This window comes from Phodopus roborovskii, unplaced genomic scaffold (genome assembly GCF_943737965.1).
Source record: "Phodopus roborovskii unplaced genomic scaffold, PHOROB, whole genome shotgun sequence".
Classification (NCBI taxonomy): Eukaryota; Metazoa; Chordata; class Mammalia; order Rodentia; family Cricetidae; genus Phodopus; species Phodopus roborovskii.
The window spans coordinates 1,465,394-1,485,108 of record NW_026126484.1 but is presented as its reverse complement, the minus strand read 5'-3'; the positions used below and the strand labels follow the sequence as shown (position 1 = coordinate 1,485,108).

At 37.6% G+C, this 19,715-nt stretch overlaps 1 protein-coding gene across 1 annotated transcript in view; it reads left to right on the top strand.

Annotated features, from left to right (window-relative positions):
- Nucleotides 1–19,715, top strand: part of Aoah (acyloxyacyl hydrolase) — a 188,937-nt gene that overhangs the window by 28,916 nt on the left and 140,306 nt on the right. Inside the window, exons 3-4 of the mRNA XM_051194658.1 lie at nucleotides 8,714–8,780; nucleotides 15,059–15,158. Of these exons, the coding sequence (XP_051050615.1) occupies nucleotides 8,714–8,780; nucleotides 15,059–15,158 (167 nt within the window). The remainder of the gene's footprint in view (nucleotides 1–8,713; nucleotides 8,781–15,058; nucleotides 15,159–19,715) is intronic.

Below are 19,715 nucleotides of genomic sequence, written 5' to 3'. Positions count from 1 at the left end.
TGGCAACATTTTCAGGTAAAGAAGACAAAGTCTGTGGAAGGGAAGGCACTTACATAGATTGAGAGGGAGACATCAGAGTATCTTGAGTGGGTGACATCAGAGTATCTTGACCCTCTCCAAAGTAGTAGCCCTCAAAAGGAGCAACATGGAGGGGAGGTCAACAAATTTTGACCATATTAATGAGATAAAATCCACATGTATTACAAGTCATTGATTAAAAATATAACAACAGTGTCTTTCTATATGTTCAGAGTTGTCGTCCATCACCATTGTTTCAGAATGTTTCATTACACCAGTGTCTTAGTTATTGTTCTATTGCTTTGAAGTGACACCATGTCCAAGGCAATGCTTATAAAGACAGCATTTAATTGGGGACTGGCTTACAGTTTCAGAGTGTTAGTCCAGTAGACAGGGATGGCACTGGAGCAGTAGTTGTGAGTTTTACATCCTGTTCTGCTGGCAGCAAGTACAGAGAGAGAGAGAGAGAGAGAGAGAGACTGGGCCTGTCATGGGTTTTTGAAGCCTCAAAGCCCACACCCAGTGATACACTTCCTACAGCAAAGCCATACCTGCAAAGGTCACACCTGCTACTCCTTTTAGTACTTATCAAAAAACTGACTCCTTGATGACTAAGCATAAAACATATAAGCCCACAGGAGCCATTCTTATTCAAACCACCACAATCATGAACTACACACATCTTAGCTATTATACTCCAAAATCCATCCTCTCCATCCCTAAAATCTACTAATCCACTTCCTATCTTTTACATTATCTGTTATAGATATTTGATAGGATATGTCATTCTGTAAATATGTTTCTCTTATTGGTTAATGAATAAAGCACTGTTGGCCAATAGGAAAGGAAGATAAGAGGGACTAGGAGACAAGGAGGAAAGAAGAAGTACAGGGAGGAGTCAGCATATAGAGACTGGAGAAAACAGAGGTCCGGGCCCACTCTCCAGTAAGATGAGACCACGTGGAAATACTTAGATTAATAGAAATGGGTTAATAATTAAGACAGAGCTAGCTGATAAGAAACCAGTACCTGGCCAACAGCATAATATCAAATACAGAGTCACTGTGTATTATTTGGGGCTGGCGTGGTGGTGGGACCAGACCGGCGGGGAAACATACTCATAACAGATATTTTATATAAGCATCATATGATATTTGGTCTTTTTTAATCCATGTCTTTTGACTAGCATGATGGCACAGTAGTTTCTTTCAATTTGCATAACTTCAAACATGTTTTTTACAATTAAATCCATATCACATGCATCAGAGCCTCATTTCTTTTTATATCTGAATAGTATTCCAGTGTATTGACATCAACATTTTGGTTATCAGCTTGTTAATTCAGTGATTGGAATAAACAATGCTACTGCCAGTGGTTGAATATGTATTCTCTGTTCTCTCTGGGTTCCATATAGCAGTAGAATTCCTGGATCGTATCAAAACTATTTCAACTCTGTGCTAAATAATTTGAGGAACTTTGAGACTATTTACCAAAGAAACTGCACTATTTCACACTCCACTCCTATATGAAACTTTTAATTTTTACTCATTTTCACACTTACCAGATTTTCTTGTAGCACATAGCAGGTGTGAGCTGTATCTCACTAAGTTTGGATATAAACCAGCCATTTTTTCCTTAGTGCACTTGATGCACATTTGTGAACTACTAAAAAAAAACACCTATTCATATGCTTCCTGTATTTTTAATTGTACTATTTGTCTTTATTGTTAAATTACATATTAAATATTCATCCAGAAACTTCCATCCCATTTATAGTCAGCTAACCTACTTATTCTTGATCATTCTTACATTGTTCATTAAATAAAGCTAGTCTCTAAAGACAGCACAACCAAGTGTGTTCATTTGTTAGTTTTCAAGTGTATGGATTCCTGATATGGGCAAATGCAGATCCTAGTGGATCTTGAGTGTTACCAGACCCCGCAAATAATATGTGTCATGGTATTAGAGACAACAAGCATAAGAGAACTTTGCCTCTCCAAGACAAACATTACTACCAATCAACCTCAGGATCTGTACATCTTCACACAAATCCATTCAATCTGAATATTTTTTAAAGCCTTCTGACCATCTCACTCACTTCAACAAGTGAATGGAGTCAAAGAATTCTTGAACTTTTCTTGATCAACCTTTGTGATTCCTACCATAAACTGCTGTTAGCTAGTTATATGGTGGGTTTCAGCACTAAACACCATTCTCTGCCAAGATATTGAAGAACCTGGGGAGGAAAGCTTCCCTACTATGGCAGCCAGGGGGAGAGGTTTGTCATTCAGACTCAGGGTCATTGCAACAGCTTTCAAGAACAGAATCTTCCCTTCTTTCAGGTACAGAGAAGGAAACAATTTTGTAAATTGACACGTGTAACTCTTGCAACCAGGAATTTGGTGTGTGGGGTGGGAGCAAAGATTCTGAAGATAAGGGATAGGTATTTAGTTGGCAGAACAGATAGATGAGAAATGAGAGAGGTTGTGCTGACAAAGAATTTCCACTTCAAGAAGCAATAAATCAAAGCTAATTAAATTAGCTGACCATTGTCCAGGGAGTCAAATCCCCGAGACTCCTTTATGGGAGATCATTCTTACCATTCTGGGGAAGTTTCTGATTCTCTTATAAGGTACCTAGATGGTGAAAAATTTTATCTGATTTAAAATTCCCTCACAGCAGTCAGCCACCATGACTCCAAGATGAGGCTCCTATATGCAGTCTTGGATTGGAGGGAATTAATTATAGATTCCTTACATCTAGATGAACTTCTGTGTCCTGTTTACCTAATACAGAGAACTGTAGAGTCCTTCAATCCCAAAGAGTACATGATTATCCACTTCTCTTTCTATCTGATTATCAAATACCGGTCCTGCTCTTTCTTATAAACCCAAGTCTGGTTCTGTCTGAACTGGTTAGATGACACACACCTCAAGGTCATGTGTTCTTTCACAGTGCTGATAAACTTTTTACATGGGCTCAACACACAAAGAAAGACTTTTGAAATTTATAATTGGAGAATCTACTTCCAAACACAGTTTGAATAAAAAGTTTAGCCAAACCTATCAGCTCAAAGCAGAATTCCAGAGAGAACTCACCATGATCCCCTGAGGCAGCAAATCAGTAGCACATAATGGACTCAGTACCTGAACTTTATTACCAGTATTCCCTGGGTCAAGAAGTTCTGCTGTGGATCTCACTGGTGGCAGAAAATCTAGAAGAAAGGGAAATCTGGCCAGAGAAAGAAAGGGAAAATGCTTTATGTTGTTGGTTGTTTTCTACTCATTTTACTCTGCTGTTTGGAGGTTCGCCATCCAACTCTCAACTAAATCACACAGGGAGACTTATTCTTATAAATTCCCTGGCCTTAGCTTGGCTTGTTTCTAGCTAACGTTTCTTAACTTAAATTATCCTGTCTATATTTTGCCTCTGGTGTTTTATCTTTCTGTTTCTGTATTCCTTTCTTTATTTCTTTCTCCATGGTTTGCTATTTAGGTGGGTGGGTGTCTCCTACTGTCCTCCTCACCTTGTTCTTTCCTGCTCTTTCTCTTCCCATTTATTCTCTCTGCCTGAAAGCCCTGCCTATCTTTTCTCCTGTGTTGCTATTGGCTGTTCAGCTCTTTATTAGAGCCTCAGATGTTTTAGACAGGCACAGTAACACAGTTTCACAGCGTTAAACAAATGCATTATAAAAGAATGCATCACATCTTTGCATCATTAAAACAAATGTTGTGCAGCATAAACAAATGTAATATGCCTTAAAATAATATTCCACAACAACTACCCTTTAAATTAATAGTTTATTTGAGCAATTACCTACAAAATGGAACAAAATAAAACCAAACAAGTTACAATTAATGAATTAGCTTTCAGAACTAAAGAAGTTCACAGGTGCCCATCCAGTAGCAAAATCTGCCAGCATTTCTGAGAGCAGAAGGAATTGGGAAGGAAAAAACAATCCATTGGCTAATTAGTCATGGTAGTTCTCATGCTTAACTTAGGCTCAGCTGCTGTACTCAGTTCCATGTTGATTTTGTCTCATAGGGTTTGTTGCAGGAGCCTGATCTGTATCAATTGACTTCCATGAGTTTTATTTTCCACTGGTCTATTTTTTACTTCTTATTCTCTTGGTATCATATTTAAGAAAATATTACCTTACACAAAAACACAAAGATTCATACCAATATTTTCTGTTAAGAGTTTTATCATTTTAACACTTACACATAGGTCTTTGGTCCATTGGTATAAATTTTTGGATACTAGTATGAGGAGGATGTTACATTTCTATTGCTCTTTTAAAAAATGACCAAGGCAAGTTATTTATAGATTAGTTTATTTGCACTTAAGATCCTGAGAGATAAGAGTTGAACACCATAATAGCAGGAAGGCGTGACAGCAGACAGGCAGACATGTTGCTGGAGCTGGAAGCCGAGAGCTGAGAGCTCACATCTTAAACCACAAGCAGGAAGCAGAGAAAGTTAACTGAGAGTGGTATGTAGCTTTTAAAACTTCAAACCCACTCCCACTTATATACTTCCCTCAGCAAGGCCATGCTTCCTAATGCTACCTAAGTCTTGCTAGCAACTGGGGACCAAGTATTCAAACACTGAAGACTATGGGGGGACATCTGATTCAAACTACCAGAGCAAGGAACCTCGTATATTCTTCTGCTTGTGGATGCCAGTTTTTAAAGTATCATTTGTCAGATTTCCTCATTGAAATTGTCTTGGCACACTGATGTCTTGACTGTAAGTTCAGGGTTTCTAACCTTTGATTCTATTTCACTGGCCTACATACCCCCCATTATAATACTACACTGTCTTGGCTGCTGTAGTTTTGTAGGTTTCAAATTGTGAAGTGTCAGTCTTCTTTGTTTTTCTTTGTCAAATTAAAAAAAAATAACTATTCTTGGTCAGGTGATAGTTAGGCTCAGTTGGTAAGTTTCTGCAGATATTATTCTGGAGATGGCATTGAACCAGTATGTCAGATTAAGGAGTATTGCTATCTCAATACCATCAACTAATTGATCCACCAATTAGGTGTGTGTTTTTGTTTATAAACTTCTTTTAGTAACATCATCTTAAAGACTATATTAGCATGTTTCTAAGAAAGTGTCTCATACAGTAGCCAAGGTATCCTGGAACTCATTGTATAGTGAAGATTAACCTCAAAATTTATGGCAATCCTCTTGTCTCAGGCTTGCAAGTGCTGAAATTACAGCAAATGCTGGAATTACAGCTGTGAGCTCAACATCAAACTGTTTTGTATCTTTTGTCAATTTTATTTTTTTATTTTGTCAAATCTCTAAGTATTTAATTCTTTTTTATGCTATCATTAACAAAACAGTTTTATTAATTTCATCACTTGTTTATTTCTGCTTCATAGAAAAATAATTAATTTTGCATTATTGATTTTGTATCATGCAATGTCATTATATTCATTTATTAGTTTTCATAGTTTATTAATGGATTCCTTGGGATTTACTACCTATATGTTGATATAATATGTATAATAGTATCTTTTGTTCTTTTTAATCTGGATGCTTTACATTTCTTTTGGTTGACTAGTTACTCTGGCTAGGATTTGCACTGTAATGTTGAGTAGAAATAGTGATGCAGACATTCTTGTCTTTCCATTATCTTACAGAAGAACTGTTCTGGCTTTTATCACTATATATCATGTTTGTAGGGGAATTTTGTAAATAGCTTTTACCAAACTGAAGAATTCACCTCTCATTACTAGTTGGGTTTTAGCAGAGTTCTTTTTCAGGGAGTGGGAGAAGTGGTATCATGCAGAGATATAATGTTCTGTCAAATATCTTCTGCATCTATTAGATGATTATATGAGCTCTGTCCTTTACTCATGTAGTGTGATATGGTAGCTGATTTCAAATGTTATACCTTGCATTCTTGGAACAAATCTTACTTGATCAATGTACAACATATTTTGATTTGTATCATTTTGTTGAAGATCTTTGGGGTTATATCTGTAAGAGATTTTGAATATATTTTTGAAGGAATACATGTTAATACTATTCTAACAGAAATTCTTACAGAATAAGTTAAGAAAAATTCCCAACCCTTCTGCTTTTTGTTTGTTTGGATGGTTGGTTGTTTTTTGTTTTTGTTTTTGCTTTTCTTTTTTTGTAAAAGATCTGATTAGTGGAGCGAGCATTAGTGGGATTAGTGGGATTAATAGAGCTTTCTCATCAGTTTAGAAGTTTTTTGGGAGGAGTTTTAGATTACTGTTCATACTGTTTCATTCTCTGTATATGCTATATGTTCATTTATTCTCAAGTCAAATTTAGTATTCTATGTCTTTCTGGAGATCTCCATCTAAGTTTTTTTTTCTTTGCTGCCATGCAGCTATTTACAGTGCTCCCTTGCAATTCTCTGCTTCATTAAGCTTAGTGTCTATGTGAAATTTGGTTCTAACTGTCCACTTCAAAAACATATCATACTTGAAGTTGTATGCCTTGTTGTAAAATACAAAATTGTATTAATAGTAATATACCTGTTTTAGTAGACAAAATTAACTTTATTTACCAAGAAAACTGAAATACTAAGGCATTGTCTTAGTTGGGGTTTTATTGTTGTAAAAAGACACCATTGGCTGGAGCCAGGTGACTTCTTTGGGGAACCAGTCCTGAGAACAGCACAAATGGCTTTCCTTGTGCTAAAATTCCTGAGATCCAGACCCACTTGGCAAAGACCTGTGAACATTTGCTGCATAATTCTGTGCTTCCTACTCTCCTTGCTTTCACCATTCTATCCATACTAGTGGCTTGAATGAGTCACAGTGGGTCATAAAGCTTAATATTACATATTTGCATAACTGTTCTGGAAAGAATGATTTTAACCACAAGAGTCTTGAGAAATGTTATTAAATCGATGGTATCAAGAGTTAATAAGAACAGTATAAGGAACAGGGAATGAAGCAGAATCATAGAAACCCGCAGTTCCCCTATTTCTAATAGCTGTGGTAATACTCTCAGAAGTTAGGATAAACAATGCTGCCAACTATTAAGAGTAAGTTTCCAGGTTATGTTGCATATAGGATAAAATGAAAAACTTGGCACATCCCCAGAGTAGATAAAGTAGTACAGATTGATCCAGATAAAGTAGAATAGATTGATCCAGCTTTGACTGGTGAGTTGATTGTGAGAACCCAGACCCTATCAAATGTAAATATTAACCACAAGAGACAAAACTGTCTCTTGCCCTGCATGACACTGTAACAGCATGGGCTGCCAACTGGGCATACTGTTTTACCTGTAGGTGTACCTATTTATAAGACTTCCTTTATACCTTGAAAGACTGCTTATGCTTCTAACAATAGAGATATAGATCAAAAAGGTAAAACAAAAAGGGAAAGAAGCAAAGAATGAACCAATAACTATTGGAATCATTTTTAGAATCTCAAGAAGTAAAAACTGACTGTAAAACTGTTCATGGAACCATTGAAACTGTACAAATAAAAACTACCCAGGCTGTCCAGGGCCACTTATTTGGACAAAAACAGGTGGTCACAATTTCTTCATGGCACCAATGTCACACTTCCACACCAAGCCATTGAACCCATCTGGAGCAAGGCTCCCAGCACACCATGATCATGGCAACTCTTATAAAGAAAGTATTCAATAGGGGCTGGCTTACAAGTCAGAGCTGTAGTCCAGGTGAAAAGCATGGCAAGGACACAAGAGGAAATAGTGCTGGAAAAGGAGCTGTGAGTGTTACATTCAGATCAACAGGCAGCAGGAAAAGGTGAGACACTCCCAATGGCAGACATCCTCCAACAAGGCCACACCTACTAATAGTGTCACTCCCTATGGGCCATTTTATGTAAAAAATCCTTTGGATTTTTTAATTGTCATTTGAAAGTGAAGATTCTTTTCAATTTCTATTAAGAATTGTGTTTTGTGTTTGAATTTTTATGAGAATCAAATTGAATCTGCAGATTGTTCTTGGTTGGGTGACCATTTTCACAATATTAATCCTACCAATCCTACCTACCATGGTCAAATGTTATTTTCCATTTTTTAGCGTATTCTTCAATTTCTTCCTTTAATGTCTTTAAATTTTTATTATACAAGTCATCCACTTGATTGGCTAGAGTTATCTCAAGATATTTTATTTTTTGAAGCTATTGTGAAAGGTAGTTTTCCTAATTTATTTCCCAATATACTTGTCAGTCAACAAAAGAGATCCTAGCCAAAATTCTGATATTCCTTGATGTAAAAAGGGAAATGAAATCTACAATTTTATAACAAACTAATGATCTTCAAACATCTACAGAATCTTTTATGGGAAAGGTTATTTTTATGGTTATGAATATTTTGCCTACATGCATATCTGTGGACCACTTGTGTACCTGATTCTTGAGGAGTTCAGAGTGGGCATCTGATCCCTATGATTTGGAGCTACAGATTGTTTTGAGTCACAATGTAGATTTGGGGAATTGAACCCAAGTCCTCTGGAAGAAAAACTAGTGCTCTTAATCTCTGAGACACTGCTCCAACCCCTGAAGATAGTATTTTAGTGGCCATAGTAACTTTAAAATAGATAAACTCTTAAAACTAGTACTTAAATTAATCACTAGTTAATTACTCAGTCTTAATTCTCCATAGAGACAAACATTGACTCATTCTAATTGCTGATAATAAAGTATATTCTTTTCACCTTTTTATTTTTCTCAGAAAAATTCTTCTTGAAAACCACCTGCTATTACTTGGTTCAGATGTTTGGATCAGACATCATAAAACTGTGAGTATGGCATAGGAATCTGACTCAGCCGCTGACTCATCTTTCTGCTCACTGCACTTAGTGCAGCAGGGCTGGCCCTGGTCTCCATGTCACCATTAACAGAGGGAAACTGACACCACAGTCTGAAGCTGTCACTCTAGTAGAGGCTCTCTAGAAGTACAGTGTGAAAATCTGGCTCATTTTCTCTCCAAGGACCTTGTGTGCAAGATTCCTGGTACTGGTCCTACTCTCTCCCAGTGGCTTCCAGCCCTCTGATGGCAGGTTTCATAGTCTATTACCCCCTATCCCCTCTGTGGCATCATGATCTGCGTGTTTTCTTTCTCATTCTTTTCCTTGTGTGTTGACCAATCTTTGCAACACTGGATAAGATGAGCCATGTTCATGTTCATGGCAGTCTCTCAGGAGGATTCATGTTACCCAGCTTGAGGTCATAGTCTATATCCCAGGAAGTCAGGTGCAGTCATGAGTCCAGGCCACCTATCCTCAAGAATCCAATTAAAACAGCCAAATTAACAGTAAAGAGTAGAAAAGGAAGGATTTTTGAATCTTCTTCGAATCCCCCATGACAGTGCCCCTTACCAGCAGGAAGTAGTTTGGAAAGAACGACACCCAAATTCCCAAATATTGTCTATAAATGTTTGTTTTCATTTAAATGGACTTGGTTATATAAAATAAATAAATAAATAAATAAATAAATAAATAAATAAATAAAATAAAAAAAAGAAAGAAAGAAAGAAAAGGAAGGTTTGTTCAGTATGGCCAACCTGGGGGGAAGGAAAAGAGATTCAGTGATGCACTCCAGTTCATCTTTTCTAAACTGAGGCTAATGTTTAAATAGAGCGCCAGCGATATGAACATCTAAGCTGATCAAGGTGTGGCTCAGCCATTGCCTGGGCTTCAATCCCATCCTGCAAAGCATTCTAACAAGTGAGAACTGCAGAATCTCTGTTCCAGGAAACAGGTTCTCCTCTGGTTAGAGCCAGGCTTCCAGTCTTCTCCTCCCAGCATGAGAGTCCCATTGCTGGAGTCCATTTTTTAATAGTCTATTAGTCAGATTGAAGGACACAAGTGTCTCTTTAGAATAGTTTAATGTCTTCCAGTGTTATATCCATACATGGGTGTCTTATGTTTGTGACTTAGTTATTTACTCAGTTTGTTTAATTATACAAGCACTCAGACCCAGGCCTACAAACAAACTCTAGAACCATGATGATCAACTGAGTCTAACTTTATAGTCTCTCCCTTTTATCTTGCACACTCCATGCATATTCTAGGTTCTGTGTTCATCCTTCTCTCCATGTATTTTTACTGTTGTTGTTGTTGGTGGTGGTGGTGGTGGTGTGTGTGTGTGTGTGTGTGTGTGTGTGTGTGTGTGTGTGTGTGTGTATTATATTACCTGCCAGCAAGATGGCTTAGCAGGTTAAGGTAGTTACCACATAAGCCAGATCATCCAAGTTCCTGGGACCCATGTAAAGGTTGAAGAAACTGATTCCACAAAGTAGTCTTCGCACCTCCACACCTGTGCCATGGACACAACCTACACATCATGCACATACACATAACAATAATACCCGTGTGTGTGTGTGTGTGTGTGTGTGTGTATGTATGTATGTATGTATGTATATATGTATATTATAGTATGTGTTATGTGCAGTCTTTTAAAGTTTATATTTTTGATTCTTAACATAGTATCACATTTCAAACATTATTTCATATATGCCACTTAAGTATGAATATCTGAGACCACCCATATAACTATGTCACCCCTATAGTACAATCACTCTGTGTGATGAACTGTGTGTGAACACTAAAGTCATAAAACGTCACATATCCTAACACATTAATACTTAAAGGCTGTAAACACCTCACTTTCATATCTATATATGAGTCTTCAAAATTAAAAATCAGAAAAGAAAGTTCAGAACTAAAGTATACCACAGATCAACAACATTTAATAGATATCTTTAGAACATTACTTGCAATAGGTAGGGAATACATATTCTTCCCAGAGACAATAGAAGACTCTCTAAAATTGTTCTCAATAGAATTCACAAAGCTAGCCTTATGCTATACAAAATAATTGAAATAATTCCCTTATAAAGCCACAGTGGAATAAGACTGCAAAGCAATAGCAATGCTAATCTCAGACAATACATAAAAACCTGAATACCGAACAATGTAGTTTTAAATGAACAGAATGACATGAAAGAAAATAATGGGGGAAATTTTTAATTCCTAAATCAAATGGAAATGAGAGTGCAGTCTACCACAATCTCTGGGATACTGACAATATAACCTAAAAGGAAAGTTTGTGCCTACAAATGCTTATATTTCTTAAAAATCAGAGAGATTGCCCCCAAATAATCTAATGATATACCTCAAATTTCTAGAAAAAATTAGAAACCAAACCCAAAATCAATATATAGGAACACACACACACACACACACACACACACACACACACACACACACACACTGGGAGAAATTAATGAAAAAAAGAAAAAACCCTAAAAGAACAAATAGCATTACATTATTCAGTTGGTTCTTTGAAAATATTGAGATTGCCAAATCTGTAGCCAAACTAACCAAAAGAAAGAGAAGGAACAACCAAATTAAAACAATGAGAGACAAACAGATCCCAAAGCAGTCTGGTATATCATTAGAGAATAATTTGACAAGTTACATTTCAAGATGTTGAAAAATCTAAAAGCAATTGTTAATTTTCTAAATGCATATTACCTATGAACGTTAAAGTCTGTAGACCCACAGCAAGATTACGACCGCTATTAAAAGTCTCCTCTAAAAGAAATCCCAGAACTAGACAGATTCATGTTGAATTCTACTAAACCTTTCAGAAAGATCTAAAGTAAATATCATCTTTGCTGCAGTGGAGTTGAATAGACTCAGACTTCAAGTTCCATTACCTGTGGCAATTGTGACCTCTCACTTAGATCAGCCTCTGCTCAATGCCTGCAGATTTCCTCAACAAATCTCACACATACCATATTGGTCTCACCCTTATTCTGGAGATGCTATTGCATCTAAGGCCTTAACCTCCCCCACTTCACACACAACCTACTCATGAATCTGACCCATTGTCTGACCTTGTCTTTTGAAGGTATTGGTGCAATCCCTTATGACTCCTTAGCTCGTATGTTGTTCAAGTTCTGTTACCATTTTAAAATGTAGCCTAGTCCCCTTGCACCACAGATGCAGCCTCTAACTAAAAGCTGAAACTAAAGAAATACTTCCTGAGCCTACTCTTTTTCTGGGATTTAACCTGAAGTCTCTGTGTTTTCAGATACCTTCTTTTTAAATGAATTTGCATTGTTACACCCTGAAGCTTTTAATAAATGGGATTCTAGGCCAGGTGTTGGTGGCAAATGCCTTTAGTCCCAGCACTAGGGAGGCAGAGGCAGGCAAATCTCTTTAATTTAGAGACCTGCCCTGGTCTACAAGAGCTAATTCCAGGTCAGCCTCCAAAGCCACAGATAAACACTGTTTCGAAAAACAAACAAACAAATGGGATTCTGTTACCTTTCCTGCTGTCACTATGAAACGCATAGATTTTTTTTTTAGTAGTGATAATCTCACAATTAAAGATGTTTTGTTCACAACCACTTTATCTTCAAGCACAAACTTTTTCATATTCTTCTATACACCAACTTTCATGACATTCTGCTTTGAACTCTAAATGTCACTAAATGTAGAGAGCAATAACTATGACAGCCTGAATTAAATAATGAAATTTCCTCTACCAAACAATGTAGAGTTTTAAGGTATAGACAAAATGTAGCCAGGTTATTTGTCAGAATATACTATAAATGACCTTTCTAAATACATTTTTTTTATTTAAATTAGAAACAATCTTGTTTTACATGTCAATCCCAATTCCATCTCCCTCTCCTCCTCCCCTATTCCCCACTGACTCCCTATCTTATCCCATTTTTGTTCTTCAGGGAGGGTGAGACTCCCTGGGGGATTTTCAAAGTCTGTCACATAATTTCAAGAAAGGCCTAGGCCCTCCGTAATGTGTCTAGGCTGAGAGAGTATCCCTCTATGTGGAATGGGCACCCAAAGTCCATTTGTAGACTAGGGATAAATACTGATCCATTAGCAGAGGACCTATAGACTGCCCAGTCCTCCTAACTGATACCCACATTCAATGGGTCTGGGTCAGTACTATGTTAGTTTCCCAGCTATCAGTCTGGGGCCCATGAGCGCCCCCTTGTTCAGGTCAGCTATTTCTGTGAGTTTCTCCAACCTGGTCTTGACCCCTTTGCTCATTACTCCTCCCTCTCTGCAACTGGATTCCAGTTCTGCTTAGTGTTTAGCTATGGGTGTCTGCATCAGCTACTGGATGAAGGCTCTGGAATGATGTAAAAAGTAGTCATCAATCACTATTGTTTAGATTCTTGTAGATCTCTGTACATTTTCTAGTGACAGACTTCTCTTTAGACCTATAATGGGTCCCTCTATTATGGTATCTCTTTTCTTGTTCTCCTGTATTTTTCCCCTGACTCAATCTTTCTGTTCCCTCATGTCCTCTCCCCTCCTCTTCTCCCCTTCTCTTTCTTTTAATTCCCTCTCCACTTCCTCATGCTCCCAATTTGCTCAGGAGCTATTGTCCCTTTCTCCTCTTCTGGGGGACCATGTATGTCTCTCTTAGAGTCCTCCTTGCTTCTTAGATTCTCTGGCAGTGTGGATTATAGACTGGTAATCCTTTGCTCTATGTATAATATCCATATGTAAGTGAGTACATACCATGTTTGTCCTTTTGTGACTGGGTTACTTCATTCAGAATGGTTTCTTGTCATTCCACCATTTGCCTGTGAATTCAAGACTCCATTGTTTTCCCCTCCCCCACTGAGTAGTACTCCATTGTGTCAATATACCACATTTTCTTTATCCATTCTTCAGTTGAGGGGCATCTAGGTTGCTTCCAGGTTCTGCTTATTACAAATAATGCTACTATGGACATAGTTGAACAGATATCCTTGTTATATGAGTGTGCATCCTTTGTATTCTTAAAAGTGGCATTGCTGGGTCTCGAGGTAGACTGATTCCCATATAAATGACCTCTAACCTACTTCCAGGTAGTCCATATTCCTCTTTGAAACTTTATACATGTACTACTTTCTGACTTGCTGATACACTGCATTTCTATATACATTATTGTCATCTGAACTTTTATAAGAATTACCCATTACTCTCTGTTAGCTCTAACCCACAGCTCTAATATCTTCAACATTTCTTCTGTAAGCAAGTTCAGAAGGCCTATGAACTGCCCGGTCAGAAAGTCACAGTAATGAACTCACTTCTCTAATAATTTTCAGTGTTATCCACTTTTCTCATTGCTCTAACCAAATACCTGGCAAGAAGAAACTTAAAGAAGAAGGAATTGTTTGTGCTCATGATTTGAGGGGATACAGTTTATTGCGTTGGTGAAAATATAAGTCCAAGTAAGCGTAGCTTTATTGTCAGTTAAGAAGCACACACACACACACACACACACACACACACACACACACGGGGTGGGTGTTAGTGCTCAGAAAGCTTCCTGCTTTCCCAAGCTTCCTGCTTTTCCTTCTCTCATTAAGTCTGGACCACTAGCCCATCAGATATTTCAGCCTTTATGTGAATGCCTTCACAAGAAGATGTGTCTTCTAGGGCATTTTAAAATAGTATACTTGACAATGAAGATGAACCATCACATTTTGTTTTAGCTCCTTTGAATCTAGACACAACCACAGTATTTGAAGACCATTATCTGTATAGATTTCTCCATAAAAGAAACAAATTAACAATGTTGTTTTTCTTCCACAAGAACAAAAATATGTTTAATTTACAAGATAAGAGGTGATTTGGATTATATCTAAGAAAATAATTTCACTATGTAAAATTATATATAGTAGTTTTTTTTCTATTAGATCCAATAAACTTCAAAATATTGTTCCCATCTAATCATATCCTTTCTTTTTTTCCTTTCCCAGTTGTTTTTGTGGCTTCTGCTGAAAAGAATCCAGTGTTTTTCTGGGAGGCTAATTTATAGCTCAGGGATTATTTGCCCCATCCTCTTTTCAGGACCTTATGCAAGAGGCAGGAGAGATGGGCATTGCAGGAAAGTACAATGCAGTAGCTGTGCTAGGTGAGGCTCTAAGGCCAGGTTGTGAGGTCATCAGAATCCATTCCAGGGATTTAACTTCCTTTGATAGTTCTTCTGCTTCCTAATGCCAGAGAGATCTTAATAGCTTTTGCTTTGCTCCATTTCCCGCCAGACTTGGTGAAGCTATGAATGCTGATGTGGTGTGCCATGCTCTGGAATTTTGCAAGCAGGATGCTGTCCAATCACAGTGTCATCTCTACCCCCTTCCCCAGGTGAGTGGGTTCTGCTCTGAATGTCACCTTCTAATACCCTTTAGGCCCTCTGGAAATGTTATAAAGGGAGACTCAGCTTCACTTGCTCAGTGGTTTGTAATCTGGAAAGTAAAGAGTCAAGGCTAGAATCTCCATACAGAAGAAAACATGCTGTATTTGTCTTTCTGAGTCTGGGCTACCCCACTCAGTTTGTTTGTTTATTTATTTATTCTTATTTTACATATGGATCCCAGTTCTCTCTCCCACCCTCCCTCTCATGTCCCCCGAGCCCCTCCCATCCCATTCCCCACCCCCACTCCTCCACAGGGAGGGTGATGCCTTCCAGGAGAGATCAACAAAATCTGTGGAGTCATTTGGAGTAGGGACTAGGCCCTCCCTCCTGCCTCTAAAAACAAAAACACTCACAGCTAAACACTGGGCCTAACTGGAATCCAGATGCAGAGAGGGAGGACATGACCAGGCTACAGAAACCCATAGAGACAGCTGACCACTCAGTACATTTTTTTCCTGTAAATTTTATAATAGAATTTTGTTTATAGCTGAGTAAGATCCCGTTTATATATGTACACATTTCCAGTTTTTGTTCATCAGTTGGTGGATATCTAGAAGCATTCTTTTCTTTGCTTTTGTGAATAGAGGTGCAATAATGTGGATGTGCCTGTGTCTCTGTGCTAGAGGATACAGGTCATTGAGTATATGTCCAAGAGTTATGACTGAGTCACACGCTAGGTTTAAGTCTAGTGTTTTGCCGACACTCTAGAATGATTTCCAAAGTGATGTACTAGTTTACAGTCCTATCAGCAGTGTGTAAGTGCCCCCTCTTCTTCACATCCATGCCAGCATTTGTTGCCATTTTTATCCTTAATGATCCTTGATGATGGCCTTTCGTTCTGACTTGCGTGAGATGGAATGTTAAAGCAGTTTTAATTTGCAGTTACTTGGTGGCAAAGGCTATTGAATTCTTCTTAGAATGTTTCCCATGGCTTCTAATTTCTTTTCAGAACTATTCACTTCCATGTCTGTTTTAAATTGACATTCTTTCTTCTGGTATATTCTCATTCCTAATCCACTATTATATGTATAAGTGACAAATAGTTTCTTCTATGAGCTGCATTTTCCCTAACAGTGTCCTTTGGTGTGCAGAAGCTTTTTAGTTTCTTAAGATCCTATTTGTCAATTATTTGCTTTATGCTATACTACTGGAGTCCTATCCAGAAAATTCTTACCTATATGCATATATTGAAGTACATCTCCTACTCTTTCCTCTAGAAATTTCAGGGTATCAAATTTTACACTGAAGAATTTGATTCATTTGTAGTTAAGGTTTTGCAGGGTGAGATATAGGGATCAAGTTTTATTCTTCTAAATGTTGATGCCCAGATATCCCAGAATCATTTGGTGAAGATCAGGCAACCATTGCTGTGTAGACTTATTTTAGGGAACACTATTCTATACCATTGATCTATATGTCTGTTTTTTCCCAGTGTAATTCTGTTTTCATTACTATGGCTCTGTGGTATAATTTAAAATTAGATATGGTGATACCCACCACATTCTTTTGCTCAGAATTGCTTTAGATATCCTTGGTCTTCTGTGTTTTCATATAAAACTTATGATTATCTGTGAAGACTTTCCCTGGAGTCTTGATTGAGATTATATGGAACATATATATCTTTGGTAGGAGAGTACTTTTAATAATATTGATTCTTCAATCCATGACCATGGTAGAGAGGGGGATGTCTTACCATATTCTAGTATCTTCTCCCATTTTTGTATTCAGTATCTTAAAGTTTTCATTATATAAATCTATAATTTCCTTGGCTAGGTTTATTCCCAGATATTTTACTTTTATTTGTGGTTGCTAAGAATGGGATTGTTTTACTGGTTTCTTTTTCAGTATGTTGTCTTTGCTATGTATGAAGGCTACTGATATTTGCATATTCATTTTGTAGCCCATCTCTTTGCTGGAAGTGCTTATCACATGATACCTTTAATTACTCCTTCATCTTATTTCATCCTTGAGCTCTCCTCCCACTGAAAAGAATGTCTAGTTCTTCTACTATTAACCATAGTCCCAAACATGACTGGTAGTAGATAAGAGAATCAAAGAAATAGAGAAATCAGGGATTTTAATCCACCTTATCAAAAAAACAAACAAACAAACAAATGAGTTACTCTAACAGAACATCTTATAGTTGGTTTAGGGATCAGCACTAAAAATTCCTATCCTAAGAAAACCCATTTAGCTGGTTGCTGTTATCTGAACTTGACTGTCTTTACCCATAAGATAAGTACAATAAAATATCACCCTCCCAAAGCATCTTAAATAAAGTAAGCAAATATATATACAATGATTAGCAAATACCTACAATACACTATAATGTATTAAATATGATTAAATGACATCTAAAAACATTATTGTCAGTATTGTGATTATTTGAGATGGTTTTTAAGAATCTCCTGTATCATATCATTTTGGGCAACTTAGTTGGATTGTGGTCACACAAGGCTGTAAATATTGACATAACTCTGTCTGTACATTGTTGATCAGAGAACAGTATTAAACTAATTAAGGCTCACAGTTTGACTTTCATGAGCTTTCTATTCAAATAATTCCATACTCTTTTCCCTAGAATTATGAGTTTTCTGCATTAATAATGGGTTTGTATTTTAAAACATTTTATCTATATTTAAATGAAGTCAGTTATAACATTTGTGGTTAACCAATGCACATGATTTTTATGACTAAAAATATTAAAAATCAGGAGTTGGGGAGATGGCTTAGTAGGTAAAGCCTTTGCCACAAAAGAATAAGAACCTGAATTTACACCCCCAGGATCCATGTACAAACCAGGCATGATGGTCCACATTTGTTATCCTAGCTCCTGGGAGGCAGAGACAAGGGAATCTCTGGAGCTTGATGCCCAGCTAGCCTCGCCTAGCCAATGACTTCCAGGCTAGTGAGAAACTGTTGTTGCTTCTCTTGCTGTGACAATGACAAAAAGAAACTTGGGAAGGAATGGGCTCATTTTATCATCCAGCGTATAGTCCAACATCCAGGAAAGTCAGAGCAGAAACTCAAGACAGTAATCTAGAGGTGAGTACTGAGGCAGACACTATAGAGGAATGCTACTTACAGGCTTTCTCACCATCTGCCCAGAGTGGCACTGCCCACAATGGTCTCAGCTCTTCCACACTGATCATCAATCAAGACAATGGCATAGATTTGCCAGGAGGCCAATCTTACAGAGATATTTTCTCAATTAAGATTCCTTCTTCCAAGACAACCCCACTGTGTATCAAATTGACATAAAATTATCCACACAAAGACATTGTCTTAAAATAAACAATGTGGACTGCTTCTGAGGAGCAAAACCTAAGGTTGATCTCCACTCACTCCACAACTAACACACATACACAGAGGGAGAGGGGAAAGAAGAGAGGGAGGGAGAGAGAAATAGAGGGAAAAAGAGAGAGATAGAGAAATGTACACATACAAGACATTAAATATCACAAACCTGTCTCTTTGAGCAGGAAAAAATGGAAACAAGTGCCCAAGGTACATACTTAATATTTCTTCAGTAATTAAATGTCAACAAAATTTCCCTAATTCTTATCAAGAAGCTGTAGATTCCACTGATTTCTAGAAAAATTAATTTTAAGTGAAAAAAAAATCCAGTGTTCAAATAGCATGTGAATATTTTCTCATCATAATCATTATTTAATATTGGAAGAAGGAAGTGTTCTCTGTGTAGGAAAGCAAACCTATTATTCAGCTTATCATCATTATGACAAAATGTCCTAAAGAGGCATTTAAACTTAGGAAAGGCTTGCTTGGGCATGTAGTTCAACTGTTTCAATCCATGATGACTTGGCTCTAGAGGTTCACAGGCTTGTGGTGGGGCAAGATATCAAGATGTAGGGATGGGGGAAGCAACTCACTTTGTGGTAACACATAGCAGAGAGGGAAGGGGTCAGGAAGAAGGTTTACTCCTCCAAGGACCGACTTCCTCCATCTAGAGCCTACCTCGTGGGTTTTCATCACACTGCAGGAGCATATCAGGTTATGAGCTTATCAATAAGTGGACTCATTGGTTGATGAGGTCACAGCCCTCATGGTTCAGTCACTTCCCCAAAGCTCCACTTCTGAACATTCCCTTTGGGACACAGCTTTCAATGGGCAAGGCTTTGGGGACATTCCTGATTTAAATCATAGTAGCAAACGATTTGGACTTTAGTGACATCCACAAGCACCCTGGTATATTTGTATCATATCCACAGTTGTCCACACAATGCTCAACTTTGTCTGATCATAAATAGCATACTGTCTGCAGGTAGTTTGTATATCATATTTCATTTCTTTATCTCCCCCATTTATCCTCCATCTTTCATTTGTGCTGCTCGAATTTGAACCTTGGTCCTTTCACGTGCCGGTGCAGCTGCAATTTCAGAAACCCTCTTTGGCTAGGAGGAAGCAGAAGGATTTCTTCTGGAAGTGTTCAGCTTCCACTCAGGGACATCCTAGGCTACTGGTCAGCCTAAGTCCTTCCCTCTGCA